The sequence below is a fragment of the Notolepis coatsorum genome (genome assembly GCF_963971535.1).
Source record: "Notolepis coatsorum genome assembly, chromosome: 1".
Taxonomy (NCBI): domain Eukaryota; kingdom Metazoa; phylum Chordata; class Actinopteri; order Aulopiformes; family Paralepididae; genus Notolepis; species Notolepis coatsorum.
Window position 1 is genome coordinate 321,658,347 of NC_140165.1, and position 15,374 is coordinate 321,673,720.

At 42.9% G+C, this 15,374-nt stretch overlaps 3 protein-coding genes across 3 annotated transcripts in view; 1 reads left to right on the forward strand and 2 right to left on the reverse strand.

Moving 5' to 3' along the window:
• The window catches only part of arcn1a (archain 1a), a 47,696-nt gene extending 44,705 nt beyond the window's left edge, over positions 1-2,991 (reverse strand). Inside the window, exon 1 of the mRNA XM_084316130.1 lies at positions 2,839-2,991. Within this exon, the coding sequence (XP_084172256.1) occupies positions 2,839-2,841 (3 nt within the window). The 5' untranslated portion in view covers positions 2,842-2,991. The remainder of the gene's footprint in view (positions 1-2,838) is intronic.
• A 4,696-nt stretch (positions 2,992-7,687) lies between these two features.
• nhp2 (NHP2 ribonucleoprotein homolog (yeast)) lies at positions 7,688-11,348 on the reverse strand. Its single transcript, XM_084320975.1, has 3 exons — positions 11,089-11,348; positions 10,481-10,710; positions 7,688-8,387 (listed from the first exon to the last, which is right to left on the reverse strand). The coding sequence occupies exons 1-3, from the start codon at positions 11,186-11,188 to the stop codon at positions 8,259-8,261; spliced, it is 459 nt and encodes a 152-aa protein (XP_084177101.1). The 5' UTR covers positions 11,189-11,348; the 3' UTR covers positions 7,688-8,258.
• A 2,842-nt stretch (positions 11,349-14,190) lies between these two features.
• LOC311232161 (stonustoxin subunit alpha-like) overlaps positions 14,191-15,374 on the forward strand; it is a 112,081-nt gene continuing 110,897 nt past the window's right edge. Inside the window, exon 1 of the mRNA XM_084318861.1 lies at positions 14,191-14,236. Within this exon, the coding sequence (XP_084174987.1) occupies positions 14,216-14,236 (21 nt within the window). The 5' untranslated portion in view covers positions 14,191-14,215. The remainder of the gene's footprint in view (positions 14,237-15,374) is intronic.

The following is a 15,374-nucleotide window of genomic DNA, read 5'->3' on the forward strand; positions in this document are numbered from 1 at the left end:
ATCGGGGCATCCCTACTGCTGAGTGCTCACTGCTCAGCTCGCGTGAGTGACGTCATCGCGTCATCACACGCCTTGGATCATTTAGGAGTGAAATGCGAATGCAAGGCTTGAAAGCACTACTCGCAAGCCGGCCGCAGATAATATTTACCAATCGCAACGGCCAATTAAAGGGGCAATTCGCGATCATCTCGTCGCAGTGTACAGCCCTGCTAGACAACATGGCACCCCTAAGAACCACCAGGGTTAAAAATCGTGCTGAGCCATGGATGCACACTAAAATACTGGCCGTTATGAAAACCAGAGACAAAAAATGCTCTGAACTTCATAAAAGTCAGACAAAGCTTTCCAAAAGCTCAAACAGTGAACTCCAAGCCCACGTGGTTGAACAAAAAATTCAAAGAAACAGACTAAGAAATTAAACACCATGATCAAAACCGCAAAAAAAATATCATCAATGACAAAACTGAGGAAAACAAAAACAAACCATGTGAATTACTCAATAATAAACTAGGCTGCAGTAAAAAACTTAAAACCAGATTCTCAAACATAAACATAAAGACGGACAACACGCTCATCACAGACAGGCTGGATGTAGCCAATTACTTACTTAAACACTTTCTTCACAAACATAGCCACAACACGGTAAACTAACTACCCTCCCACTCAGGGCATTATGGGGTAGAACACATAGTAGCATACTACAAAAACCTAGGGGTCCACAAAGATGACTTCAAACTAGAAATGGTAACAACTGATGAGGTACTCAAAAAACTGAGCGCCCTCCAACCTAACAAGGCCACTGGCCATGACAACATCCCCTCCAAATTCCTCAGAGACTCAGCAGCCGCCATCACCCCAGTCATCACACACATAATAAACCTCTCCATAAAACAGGGACACGTCCCCAAGGACTTCAAAATTGCGAGAGTGACCCCGCTGCACAAAAAGGGCAGCAAATTAGACCCAGGCAACTACCGCCCTGTTTCTATTCTTACCTCCATCTCAAAAGTCATGGAGAAAATAGTCTACGAACAGGTCGAAAAGTACCTGGCGGAAAAAAATCTAATCTACGAATTCCAATCTGGCTTCAGAACACCCAACTCCACATGCCTTCTCTATTTGAACGACCACATCAAACAAGAGGTGGACGCGGGCAAATACTGCGGCATGGTCATGCTGGACCTACAAAAGGCCTTCGACACTGTCAATCACTCCATTCTGATTTAGCTAGCCTAAAAGCTATTGGTTTTGATAGTTTATCAGTGAGCTGGATGCAATCCTACCTGGAGGGGAGAGAACAGATCGTGGAGGTAAACGGTACTCTATCGCCCCCCCTCACAGTGAGCTGTGGTGTTCCACAAGGAAGCATACTAGGACCGCTACTGTTCCTAATTTATGCAAATGACATGTCGTCAGCTTGTGACTGCAACTTGTTCCTGTTTGCGGACGACTCAGCCCTGCTGGTCTCTGACAAGAACAAGTTGCAGGTTAAAAAAAACCCTCAGCTCGGAACTAGGCAAAATCTGCATATGGCTCGCTGATAAACTATCATTACACATGGGCAAAACAGAGTCCATTCTCTTCGGTTCAAATAACAAACTCAGCAAGACCGACGGCTTCTCAGTTACAGTGGGTGACAATATTGTCACAAGGAAAGATGAAATTACCTACCTGGGTTCCATCCTAGAGGCTAATCTTTCCTGTGACAAAATGGCATCCAATGTAATAAAAAAAAGTCAACCAATGAACTAGATTCTTGTACCGGATCTCATTCAAGGGTACTACGACTATGCTTGCACCTCATGGTACCAAAGCACCTCAAATTACAAACATCACAAAACAAACTGGTCAGACTTCTACTTGACCTTACCCCTAGAACCCACCTCACCCCTGCCCACTTTGACTACCTGGGATGGCTTAGAGTAGACGACAGAGTACAGCAACTTGCAATGGGCCTGGTCTACAAGATACACTACAACACGACTAAGGTACGGGGTACCCATACATGTCAAAATACTTCCCAAAGGTCAGTGAATACCACGATCACAACACCAGAGGGAGCTCCACAAATCATGTTAAAACCAGATTCGGCTCAAACAAGGGACTAAACACGTTTCGCAATTATGCCACATCAATGTGGAACGCCCTACCCACAGCTGTAAAGGAATGTGAATCCCTACCGACATTCAAAACCACTCTCAAAGAGCACCTACGGGAGGCTGCAATTCGAAACTGGCCCCGGTAAATGTCCAACCCCCCCCCCCCCACCCCCTCCTAATGTACAGTCTCCTCCCCATCATATGTATATATTCTCTGTCAGGATCTATGGGTAACAGTACTGTATATTTGCATATCGTATATGTCACAGTAGTACTATATACCTGTGTGTCATGTATGCCCCTATGTCATAAATGTCATGATGTCATGTATGTCATGTATGTTGTGTATGTCATAAATGTCATTATGAATTGAAAATGGGGGACCCTGATGTAAACAAGACGAAAGTCTTTCTCTGGTCTGCATCCCCTTAACAATTGTGTGTATTGAGCCGCACTGTATTGTACCCATTCTGCAATCTGTTAAATAAAGTGTTCATTCATTCAACGAGTCTAATAGCCTCGAGCTTCGTAAATTAAGACTTGTATTCGTCTTACATAGCGGTGTTAGTTAGTTACACTAGGTGGTGTAAACCTATGATGGGAATTACGTTGTTGTCGGAGAAGCTAACGGCTAACGCTAGCTAGCTAGCGGGTTAGCTCAATATTATGATGATAGATGCAGCGAGGCCCCGATAATGAAGAGACGCTCAAATATGTTCAATGCATCCATCATACTCACCATTTTCGGTCTCTCTTTGGGGGGACTACGATCGTACGTGTCTTGGTGAGGTCGTGTGTCACTTGTTCCAACTGTCACAGTGCGAGGAGGGGGAATAATAATAAACAACCCAGTGTTCTGCTAGCAGCTCTGTGACGATTAGCTTCTTCAATATGGCAGCAGCACAGAGCCACGTCTCACCCGGAAGAGAGACACCAGTGACGTGGCCCTGCGTGGTGACGTAGCCCTGCGTGGTGACGTAGGCCGTGACGCGTTGCGCTGCTGGCTGCTGTTGCATAATGTAGGACTGGTTGCTTGTCAAAAACACTTTGGAATACTTTGGACATTTTTCTATCCCCCCCCCCCCCCCATTTGACAAAGACTTCAGAAAGTAAAATGTTTATCCCAATGATATGAATTGTATGGGAAGCCCATCCCCATTCAAAGTTAGATTACCGGTAGTTAGGCTATTGTTATTATTATTAAAAATATTATTAAAATATCAAAATGTGTTAGATATAAAATTATACAATTAAAGATACTACACAGGGCCTATATAACACCCTGTACACTGAATAAAATGAATCACACCCTACCCAAATTGTGCTGGCATGGGTGTGAAGTAGAGGGTACGCTCATGCACTTGCTGTGGCACTGCCCGCTTGTTAGGACATTTTGGTTGGACATTGCTGAGGACCTGTCAGTTACTCTCCAAATTGACATTAATCCTTGCCCTATAACGTGTATATTGGGTGTAAAAATGGACACTGCTCAAGCAAAGATTGTAAATAATATTGTAGCACTGGCTTTTCTAGCATGCAAACGGATTATTTTAATGAACTGGAAAGAACGCAAACCGAACTGCTTCAGTTTGGAGAACTGGCGCAAGGACTTCATGGACTTGTTATCGATGAAACAGGCTGCTCTGTCTCTTCAAGAGAGTGATCGGCCCGATGGCCTTCAAGGTCCCCTGAACTTTATTAGATCACTATCTGGAATATGTTTGTGTACTGAACCTTTGTAACACTCTGCAACCCCCCCCTCACCCCCTTGTTGTTGTTATTATTATTATTATTATTATTATTATTATTATTATTATTATTATTATTATTATTATTATTATTATTATTATTATTATTATTATTTTTGTCTTAGTTTGTCTTGTCATGTATGTATTGTCTTGCTTGTGAAAAATAAAAACTTTAAATATGAAAAAAAAGTTAGATTACCGGTAGTTAGGCTATTGTTATTATTATTATTATTAACACTTTGATCGCCAGGGTTAAATTCATAATTTACCATCCCTCGCCAGCCCTATTTAACATGGAGAAGTTCCCCTTCTTTGCAGGGCTATAACTTTTTAAATTGTATTGCTAAATTGACATTACTATGGCCCATTCAACGTCCTATATCTATTGTTCAGGGTGTAGCAACGTTATACTTTTTCATTCACATATTCATACTAAAATACGGTCTAAAGTATAAGTATGTTTTTATCGTTTTCTGCAGCTTTCTCCAGAACTTGATTTATAACCCCAAATGCATTATATTGATGATGAAATACAGTTTGATAGGAATCTGCACGAGGTAAAAAATGTCAACTGGACGTGCTTCTAGAAGTTACTAAGTATGATCTGATGATGACGGGATGGGGGGGGGGGGTCGTTTATAATTCCGTGGCCAACGTTATATGATTCATCTAGTGTGGGTGATATGATCATTAGAGCAGTTAGTATCGAACACATTGAAAAATAACGTTGAATCTTACCGTATCTTCCTCGCGCCGTTGGGCGATGAGCGTGGAACAGACATTTTCCTATTATGGGATGTAGAAATATCCGATCCATTTCCAGGTTGTATAATAGTATATACGTCCAAATCATGTTGTTTATCGAGTTATTTGCCACCGATCGATGTCCAGTGTATCAAGATGGAGTCCCACTAACGATAGCGAGTGCCCGGACGAAATATGTGCTGAAACACTGGTTCATGCATTCATTTCATCAAGACTGGATTACTGTAACAGCATCCTCAATAAACTCCAATATGTCCAAAACTCTGCTGCCCGCATGCTCACCTCCACCCGTCGCTCTGATCACATCACCCCTGTCCTCCACGACCTCCATTGGCTTCCGATCAAATACAGGATACAATTTAAAATACTTCTCATCACATTTAAAGCCCTCAACAACCTTGCCCCTCCCTACCTGTCCGACCTCCTCCACCGTCACACGCCCAAACTCGCCTGACCTGAACCCCATAGAGAATCAGATGAGAGCGATGCCAGACCCAACAATGCGGACGAGCTGAAGGCCACTATCAAAGCATCCTGGGCTTCCATAACACCTCAGCATTGATGCAGTAATCCGTGCAAAAGGAGCCCCAGCCAAGTACTGAGTGATCATACATGGACACACTTTTCAGAATGCAGACATTTCTATATTAAAAATCTTTTTTTTCCCCATTGGTCTTGTGCAATATTCCAGATACTGAATTTTGGGTTTTCATTAGCTGTAAGCCATACTTTTCAAAATGATAACAAATAAAGGCTTGAAATATTTCACTTTGTGTGTAATGAATCTATAATATGAGTTTCACTTTTTTTTATTGAATTACTGAGATAAGTGGACTTTTCCACGATATTCTAATTTATTGAGCTGCACCTGTATGTCCTACATGTCCTAGTATATTTTGTATAATTGAAAGCTTCACTCAGCCAGTGTGCCTACATTTTGTTGTATGCAATACAATGACAATAAAGAAATTCTAAACTTTATTGTTGGCCCAAGAGTGTCTTCAATCCAAAAACAGAGAGCAGACCTTTGTGCACATGTGGGCTTTGGTTAGTGAACTTACTCCCCATTAGGATGTTTTCTATCAGGTTTGGTGCCCCGTGCAGAGGCTAGAAGGGGACTGGGAGACCTTTGCTGGCCAGGGTCCAAAGGGCGAGGGGCCAGTGCAAAGGGAATTCAACACCATTATGACCCCATACGACCCCCCCCCCCCCCCCCCACCTCTCTCTCTCATGACCTGGGCTGCAGGCTGCCCGCCCCCATTAGACAATGTGCAATTTTATTTTTATATTGTAATTTTATATAGCAATGTATTTGACTTAACACAATAGTGCAATAGTGCTCACCATTTATTTATCCATTGGAACTTTTTAAAGTTCAGCGCTGACCTTCATTGTTTGTTTGTTTGTTTGTTGTATTGGTTGTAGTTTTTATTGTCTGTCAACTGCACTGAGCTACCGGATACCTGAATTTCCCCAAGGGGATGAATAAAGTATCTATCTATCCATCTTCAACAGACACAACTGTGCCCTTTTCAAACTGTTTTCATTTCTCCTAGTTTTGTTTGGGTTTTCCTGTTGGTTCATTGTAGACAGTGGGGGCAACCATGGCATCTGTGAAGGCCTAAGGAAGTAAATCACTTTGCAAAGTGGTTTACTTTCTTGAAAGTGCTCTTGGCCCTCCAGAGTGAGAACACCCATCTAGGTGTGTTTCAGGAGTGATTATTATTTTTAAAGCGTTTTAAAAAAAAGTTGTTCCTCACATGCACCCATCCACTCAAACACAGATGGCAGAGGCAACCATGCAAGGTACCAACCTGCACATCTGGAGCAATTAGGGGTTAAGTGTCTTGCTCAAGGACACTTCGACACACTGCCCTGGGAGGGAATCAAACCAGGAACCTTGTGACTACTATCATGGTTAGTCCGTTTAGGTGTCAGTTATTATTCAGGACAGTTTTACCTACCAGCCCTCCAGCTTGGGGTCTTGTGAAGTCGTCTTTCACCATATTACAGTGGCTCAGGAGGTAGAGCGCTCGTCTGGTAGTCAGAAGGTTCCCGGTTCGATTTCCGCTCCTCCCGGGCAGTGTGTCGATATGTCCTTGAGCAAGACACTTAACCCCCAATTGATTGATTGGCACGTTGCATGGTCACCTGCGCTGTCGATGTGTGAATGTGAGGAACAAAAATTGTAAAGCGCTTGACAAAAGCTCTATATAAATGCCCCATTTACATTAACTGCCCCTTCCCGAGGAAAATGCTTTACAAAAGGAGGGGTCCAGGTTCTAGCAAGGCCATCTTCTGGCTTATTAAATAAAACCTCGTAAATTCATGCAGATGGCACAAGTTAACAGGTCATTTCTCAGAATCTTGGGTTATATTCGAAGCACACACCTGTATGATGAATTGAAAATGGGGGACCCGGGGTGCTCCAGTAGCACACCATGTACCGCGCTGCATCGCGGAATACCGTGCTGCGTCGCGGACCTGGTTGACTCCGAGTTCGATTCCCGGACTCGCCGTCATTTGCCGAATGTCTTCCCCTGCTCTCTCTCCCGTTTCACCCTACATCGGTCAGTCATACTTGACCAGAAAAGCGATAAACGCTAAAAAATGAAGTTTTAAAAAAAGAAAATGAGGGACCCTGATGTAAACGAGACGAAACTGTATTGTACCCATTCTGCAATCTGTTAATAAAGTTTTCAATCAATCAAATGCAGGTTCTATTAAAGGTTTGACACGGTCACATGACCATCCACATTTCATTAAGTCAATGTGGAGATTTTAAAAAGGTCTGCACAAGATATTACTTGTCTAATAAGACCCCCTCTCATACAGTAATGGTCTACTTTGTATTGGTAGTATAGTATAGTAGGAAGTATTGGTACGCTTGTCAATCATTTAATGAAAGGAGTAGAGCGGCCAGGAGCGGGCCTTTCTGTGTGGAGTCTGCATGTTCGTCTCCTCAGGTACTCTCGTTTCCTGGTAGAAAAGACTCGCGCGCACCCAAAGTGTCGTCACGGGTGCTTGACTCAAAAATAGATCTGTAAAGTCGTAAAAAGAAGTCAGCACACCGTCTGCAGTGTTCCCAAGTTTAATTCAATTCAACACAACGTTTGGGCCTGTGGCCTCTTTCCAGGTCGAAACTGAAGATGCTGATTAATGTGCACTGTCCCTGGGTAAAAAAATAAAAAATAAAAATCGTAATCTCGGAGAAATTTTTTTTTTATTTAAAAAAAATCTGGAAATAGAATCACGTGTACACTGTGGGTCACACCGAAACACGTATTTGCGGGATTTGTCGTCTGCACAGTTGTTTCATATAAAACAAAATATCACATCTAGTAAATATAAACAGAAAATCTGATTCACAGACGAATTACAGCTCTCCACATATATCCATCAACTTTACAACGCATGTTGACTAGAGCCATTGTAATACTTTCCATAAACATGTGGGAATGAGAGATAAGACGTGCGCTCAGTTTAGGTCAATGTCCAGTCCAGTCCTTCTGGGGGTCGTGCTCGCTCCTCAGAGGGGGTCGTGCTCGCTCCTCAGAGGGGGGTCGTGCTCGCTCCTCAGAGGGGGTCGTGCTCGCTCCTCAGAGGGGGTCGTGCTCGCTCCTCAGAGGGGGGTCGTGCTCGCTCCTCAGAGGGGCTTGGGCAGAGCCGAGACCTCGGCCACGCACTCGTCGTAGGCCTCCTGGTAGTCCTCGTGTGGTTTGATCAGGATCACACAGGTGGGCCTCTTGGAGCCCGCAGAAGAACCCAGGTCCACCTGAATGAATGAATAAATAAATGAAAACTTTATTTAACAAGATTGCAGAATGGGTACAATACAGTACGGCTCAATACACACAATTGTTAAAGGAAAACGCCAACATTTTGGGAAAATTCGCTTATTTGCCATCTACCCTGGAGTTAGACAAGAAGATGCACACCCTTTTTCTTCTCTGTGCGTGCAGTAGGAGTAGGAAGACGTTGGGAACTAGGCTAATGGAGGAACCTACTTCCAGTGACTGACGCTAAGCTAGGCTAACGGTGTGCGTCTTCCTACTCCTACTGCATGCACAGAGAAGAAAAAGGGTATGTATCTTCTTGTCTAACTCCAGGGTAGATGGCAAATAAGCAAATTTCCCAAAATGTTGGAGTTTTCCTTTAAGGGGATGCAGACCAGAGAAAGACGTTTGTCTTGTTTACACCAGGGTAGAGCTGCCGCGATTACCGCATTACCGCGGTATCGCTGTTACATCACGGCCACCGCAGAGTAGGCTGAATACCGCGTCACCGCTGTTTTTTATAATAATAATAAATTACCCTCCTCTCGTTGGGCTTGCGGCTCTGCAGATATACCCTACTCCTCTATCGAGGTTCCAAGCGACCCTATTGGGTACCAGAAAAGTCACGTGAAACATTGCAGACCACTGATTGGTCAGAAGAGAGACGCGTCACACGTTGTAGCGTCATGCAGTGTGTTACCACCAATCGGCAAGCGCGTATTAGGTTTTTACTTCCTGAATGTCAGCTCATCACAACACGGCTAATAACGTTAGCTTTAACTCTCCGCCGGAGTGGACTACCATCGCTCCTCAGGAGTACTAAACGAGACAATGATTTTACTGTCTGCAACGAATGTTATAATAAAAGCCCTTCGTTCTATACACTTGTCTGATTGAAAACTTTATTAACAGACCGCAGAATGGGACAACTCAGCACGCTCTGAGCAAAGAAAGGAACTGAGATATGAATAGAGTATTGCTTGCCTTGCTATGGTCCGGTAAATACGCTGATGTTATTGAACGTATAACTATATAATGTTAGTGCCACAAAACGAATGCCTTTATTATAAAGTAGTAACTTTATAGTAATAATAAGAAAGGGTCGGGGGGGGGGGGTTAGGGGTAACCACCCCTGCCCGCGACACCGAGTGAACTGCGCACGACCAGAGGGGAAACTTCGAATCAGTGTTTCACTTTCAATAACTAATGCGTGCTTGCCGAATCCCAAACAATATTCATGCTGCAAAGTCATCCTCTAAAGATAGACATTTAGACTAGAGGCAGGCTATATGCTATAAAGAGTAGACTACTACTAAAAAAAAAAATGCCTTCAAACTTTTTTTTTTTAATTTTTTGTGTGCGTGCGGTAATAACCGCGGCGGTAGGAAATATTTTGCAAATGTGTGCGGTAAGGAAAACATCAATACTGCGGCAGCTCTACACCAGGGTCCCCCATTTTCAATTCATAATGACATTTATGACATACATGACATTTATGGCATATAGGGACATACATGACATACAGGTATTTAGTACCGTTACATTTGTGACATACGATATGCAAATATACAGTACCGTTACCCATAGATCTAACTGTACATTAGGAGGGGGTGGGTGGGAGAGAAATATATACATATGATGGGGAGGAGACTGTACATTAGGAGGGGGTGGGTGGGAGAGAAATATACACATATGATGGGGAGGAGACTGTACATTAGGAGGGGGTGGGTGGGAGAGAAATATATACATAATGGGAGGAGACTGTACATTAGGAGGGGGTGGGTGGGAGAGAAATATACACATACGATGGGGAGGAGACTGTACATTAGGAGGGGGTGGGTGGGAGAGAAATATATACATACGATGGGGAGGAGACTGTACATTAGGAGGGGGTGGGTGGGAGAGAAATATATACATACGATGGGGAGGAGACTGTACATTAGGAGGGGGTGGGTGGGAGAGAAATATATACATACGATGGGGAGGAGACTGTACATTAGGAGGGGGTGGGTGGGAGAGAAATATATACACATATGATGGGGAGGAGACTGTACATTAGGAGGGGGTGGGTGGGAGAGAAATATACACACACCTTGGACGGGATGTAGGCGTACGGCAGACTGCGGTCTTCACACATGACGGGCAGGTGGCAGTACACGTCGATGGGCATGGTGTCCCCGGCCAGCACCACGATGCCCTTCTCTCCCTTGTTGATGAACTTCTGGACCTCCTTCACCCCGCGGCGGATCTGCTTCAGCTTGGACGCCTTCTTGACGCACTTGTACAGCTTCTTGCTGAGTTTCTTGGGCGCGAGCGGCTGGGCTATCGATCGATTGATAATTGTATTGAACGGATTGCAGAATGGGTACAATGCACAGTACGGCTCAATACACAATGCAGAGACCAGAGAAAGATGTTTGTCAGGGGGCCCCATTTTCAATTCATCATAACATTTATGACATACAGATAAGACAGTACTGCTACATGATCTATACATTTATGACATACCAGATTTACATATAGAGTACTGTTTGTGATACAAGAGTCCAGAAAAGAGATTTGACGAGGTTGGGTAGGTGGGGGGGTAACGGTGTACATTGGAATATCGACTAAACCGTACTTGGTCCAAGAAGAGGGTCTCGTGTATACAGTATTACTGGGTTTAATTAATAGGCCAGTTGCTGTATTTACTGTAGTTACCGATGGGGTTGATGTTCGCTATGAGCTCTTGGTAGGACTTCTCATTCCCCGCGGGCGGCTCCTCCTCGGCGACGGCCTTCTCCTTCTTCACTTTCGTCATGTTTTATTGTCGGAGAGTTCGGTGGAACTTGTCGGTTGAAAAAGCGTAGATTGGTTCTAGTTAGTTAGTTAGTTAGTGAGTCGGTCGTTAGTTAGTGTGTCGCTTCTCCTCACGTCGTCCCTCCACACAGACACACAGACCACAGCGTGCTCACAGACCACACTCACTTCCTACTCACTTCCTGCTTCCTGTGTGGCGGCGGAGCGTAGAAACACACACAGCGCCACCTATTGTACCGGAGGATGTAGTATCAAACTGTTATCAAGGCTACTCGGGAAATAAATCATATAACCTTTTTATTGAATATACTGGTAAATGCAGAGGCTTTCGTGATAGTGTTGAACGTTCGGTAGGGATACTGGATCTGGGAGATATACGTGTATAGGAATGTAGTAGGGATGGGAATGTGGTATAATTGTTTAAATGGCAATACCCAGTGGAGTCTAAGACATTCATCAAACCCAGTGGAGTCTAAGACATTCATCAGTGGAGTCTAAGACATTTGTTCCTATTTTAGGTTTGCCTGGTTTAATTGTGGGAGGTTCCCGGTTCGAGCAGGTTGGCACCTTGCATGGTTGCCTCCGCCGTCGGTGTGTGAATGTGTGAGTGAACGTGTGAAGTCTCATGGCCGGTACAGAGAGACTCAGAAGGAGCTTCTATCCCCAGGCCATCAGGATGCTCGACGACAATAACACTATTTAACAGCACACACATCCACATGCACACACTCACTTTAAATAAACACTCACCATAACAACACCCACTTTACCCACTTTAACACACTTTATATTTATTAGCAAAGAGACTTGCACTACAATTCATACCTCATTGCACCTTACCCTAAGTTGTACCTGATTACATTGCTGCATTGTACCTCACTGTTACTCCTTTTTTACTCTGTATTGTGTATATGTGTATTGATTGACTGAACACTTTTTGTTCATGTACTCTTGACTTTTTCTATTTTATACTTATCTATTTTATCTAGCACACTCTCAGGAGCTCATACAGAAAAAACCATTTAATGGAAAAGTATTGTGTATTTTAATGTGACTACTAAACTTAAACTTGAAACTTCACCAATGTATTGAACATAGATTCATTAATTCAAAGATTCGTTTCAGTTCCCTCTGCTGGCGAAATAGGAAGCTGCTAAACAAACCTGTTTTGTGTGGATGTAAAGCAATGTTTTGAATTCTGTTTGTTTTGTAATATATATATATATATATTGTTACATGCTCCTACTTAATTGATTAAAAAAATAACAAGTGTTCCCAAAGGCAAATCAGTCCCTCACCCCAGAGTATAAAGAGGCTGGCATGCAACACACATTATAGTTTTGTTAAGCAGCCTTTTGTTTTCTTTAGTTTCTACTAGGTTTTTACTTTGAATTCTTTCCTTCTGGGGATGGAGATTAATTGTGTGATTGATAGTGTAAATATATGTAGTTAATGAGTGTGTAATAATGTTTGTACAATAAATACAACCTACCTTGATGTGAGTCCCGCTGGTTCTCCTTCTCATGCTCGGCTCTGAAGTGCCTCAGCATTGAGGACGTATTATTATTATTATTATTATTATTATTATTATTATTATTATTATTATTATTATTATTATTATTATTATTATTATTATTATTATTATTATTATTATTATTATTATTATTATTATTATTATTATTATTATTATTATTATTATTATTATTATTATTATTATTATTATTATCAAATTGCATCCAAACTAATTATTTGATGGTCTATACAAAGCATAATAAATAGGCTAGACTACACAACAGATATCTAATCATATAGAAAACGAATGGTATACTCTTATTTGTACACTCTCAGAATGACATTATTAAGGAGTACACAATGCACACACCTTATTAGGACTGATCAGCTCGTCCTTTAGCCTCGTCAGGAGACTATTGTCTCATCGGTCTCTTGTTTGCAACAACATCCAAACATGTATCTCTCATAATTAAATCACATTCTTCGCCAGATTGAAATAATCCTCCAACGCGCGCGAAATATCAGATGGGTCCTTTACGTTGCTCCACCGTCACCGTGAGGCTGTGTGTCTGTGTGTAGAGACATGACGTCACCGTGAGGCTGTGTGTCTGTGTGTAGAGACATGACGTCACCGTGAGGCTGTGTGTAGAGACATGACGTCACTCACTTCCCATCAGCCGTCTCGCTCAGACCGGTAGAGAGAGAGAGAGAGAGAGAGAGAGAGAGAGAGAGAGAGAGAGAGAGAGAGAGAGAGAGAGAGAGAGAGAGAGAGAGAGAGAGAGAGAGAGAGAGAGAGAGATTGTTTTGGTTTGTTTTGTTTTGTTTGGCTTTGGCAATGTAAACGTATGTTTCCCATGTCAATAAAGCCCATTTGAATTGAATTGAATTGAATTGAATTGAATTGAGAGAGAGAGAGAGAGAGAGAGAGAGAGAGACACCACGAGGTTCCATCCGTCTTACATGCAGCATCTTAAGAGCACCACTAGGTGTCCCTGTAACACAGGCTATAAACATGATGCCTCTTATGTAACAATTGATTGATTGATTGATTGAAAAGTTTATTAACAGATTGCAGAATGGGTACAGTACAGTACAGCTCAATACATACAATTGTTAAGAGGATGCAGAGACCAGAGAAAGACTTTCGTCTTGTTTCCATCAGGGTCCCCCATTTTCAATTCATCATATGACACACATGACATACAGATAGACAGTACTGCTACATCTACAATCACTTCTGTTCTCGGTATATACTGTATTACATGAAATGTGGTGCTTGGAGGTGTAAGAAACCAAATAAATAATGGAAACATTAAGTTTTGTCTTTACTGTCTGCATCCTATATTATTTAAAACCTTTTATTTAAGACATTCTTAACGTTCTATGCTGAGTTAAATTCCGCCCCCTGGGAAGAAACCAGGAAGCCCCTCCCCTTCTCCCACTGCCTCTTCAGAGGAAACGAAACTGTAGTCGGTCTCTTGTCAGCAGACAGCCTTCAGAGAGAGACGTGGGTACAATGGCCGAACAGCAGGACGAGGTATTGTATTCTGTTGGATGTCCTTTTCTTGTCACAGCAGCTCACAAATCTTGCTGCTGTGTTCGCACATTGTTGTATTTCTCCCAGTAGGTATGGGAGTTTTGAGTTATATGCCATGTCTTCAAACTCTCTTTGGGTGTTTGCAATTTGTGGGAAGTATATGTCTCTGATGTCTTGGTATAGTGGGCAGGTTGTTAAGAAGTGGAGCTCGGTTTCCACCTCTTCTTGTGTGCAGTGGGTGCACAGTCTGTCTTCGCTTGGGAGCCAGGTCTGCCTATGGTGATTTGGTGAAGAACTGGGAAGTTTTCCGTGCGGAGTTTGAGGATGTTTTGCCCTCTCTGTCTCCGTCTCTCTCTCTCTCTTTCTCTTTCTCTCTCTTTCTCTTTCTCTCTCTCTCTCTCTCTCTCTCTTTCTCTCTTTCTCTCTGTCTCTCTCTCTCTCTCTCAGTTCATGTATTTCTCACTTGAGACATAATGTTGATGCGTTCGTGAATGCTTGGGGATTGGGGAATGCAATGTGTACTGTGGGGGAGGAGGGGCTGAACACAGTGATGTACCTGAACGCGTTCAATGAACGATCGTTCATGAACGCGTTCGTATTTTGGGCGAACTTGAACTGAACGTACTGTATATCCGCTAAATGAACGTAATTGAGAACGAGTTCATTCTCAGCCCTGTGTAACGGAGTTCAAAAGTGCGTTCATTCTCGGCACTCTGTTATTATAACGGCGTTCAAAGATGTGCCATATTTCATATGCATTTCAGCCGAAAACTCAGTTAAAACACACTGTAAACTGGACAAAAATGATGCGTAAAAACCACCCGATCTGGCAACGTGCCTGTCACCCCCTGCTATTGGCTACGTGATCAGACTCCTCCTCACAACAAGCAGTGGAACAGTGCTTACAGCAGAATCTGCGCGCAGAAGCCGAGAGGCGCTGCAGCAGCACTCGCTCAGTCAGAGTCAGACTCTAGACGTCGTCGTATGCATTTAAAAGAGTTTACAATTCAAACTATTTGATAAACTTCTACTTTCAGCCCGGAAATGCATTCTGATAAACTGGATTAAGGATAAGCCTCAATTTTTACAAATGTGGTATAGAGAGATCTTCGGTATGCTGCTACCCCATGAAAGACAC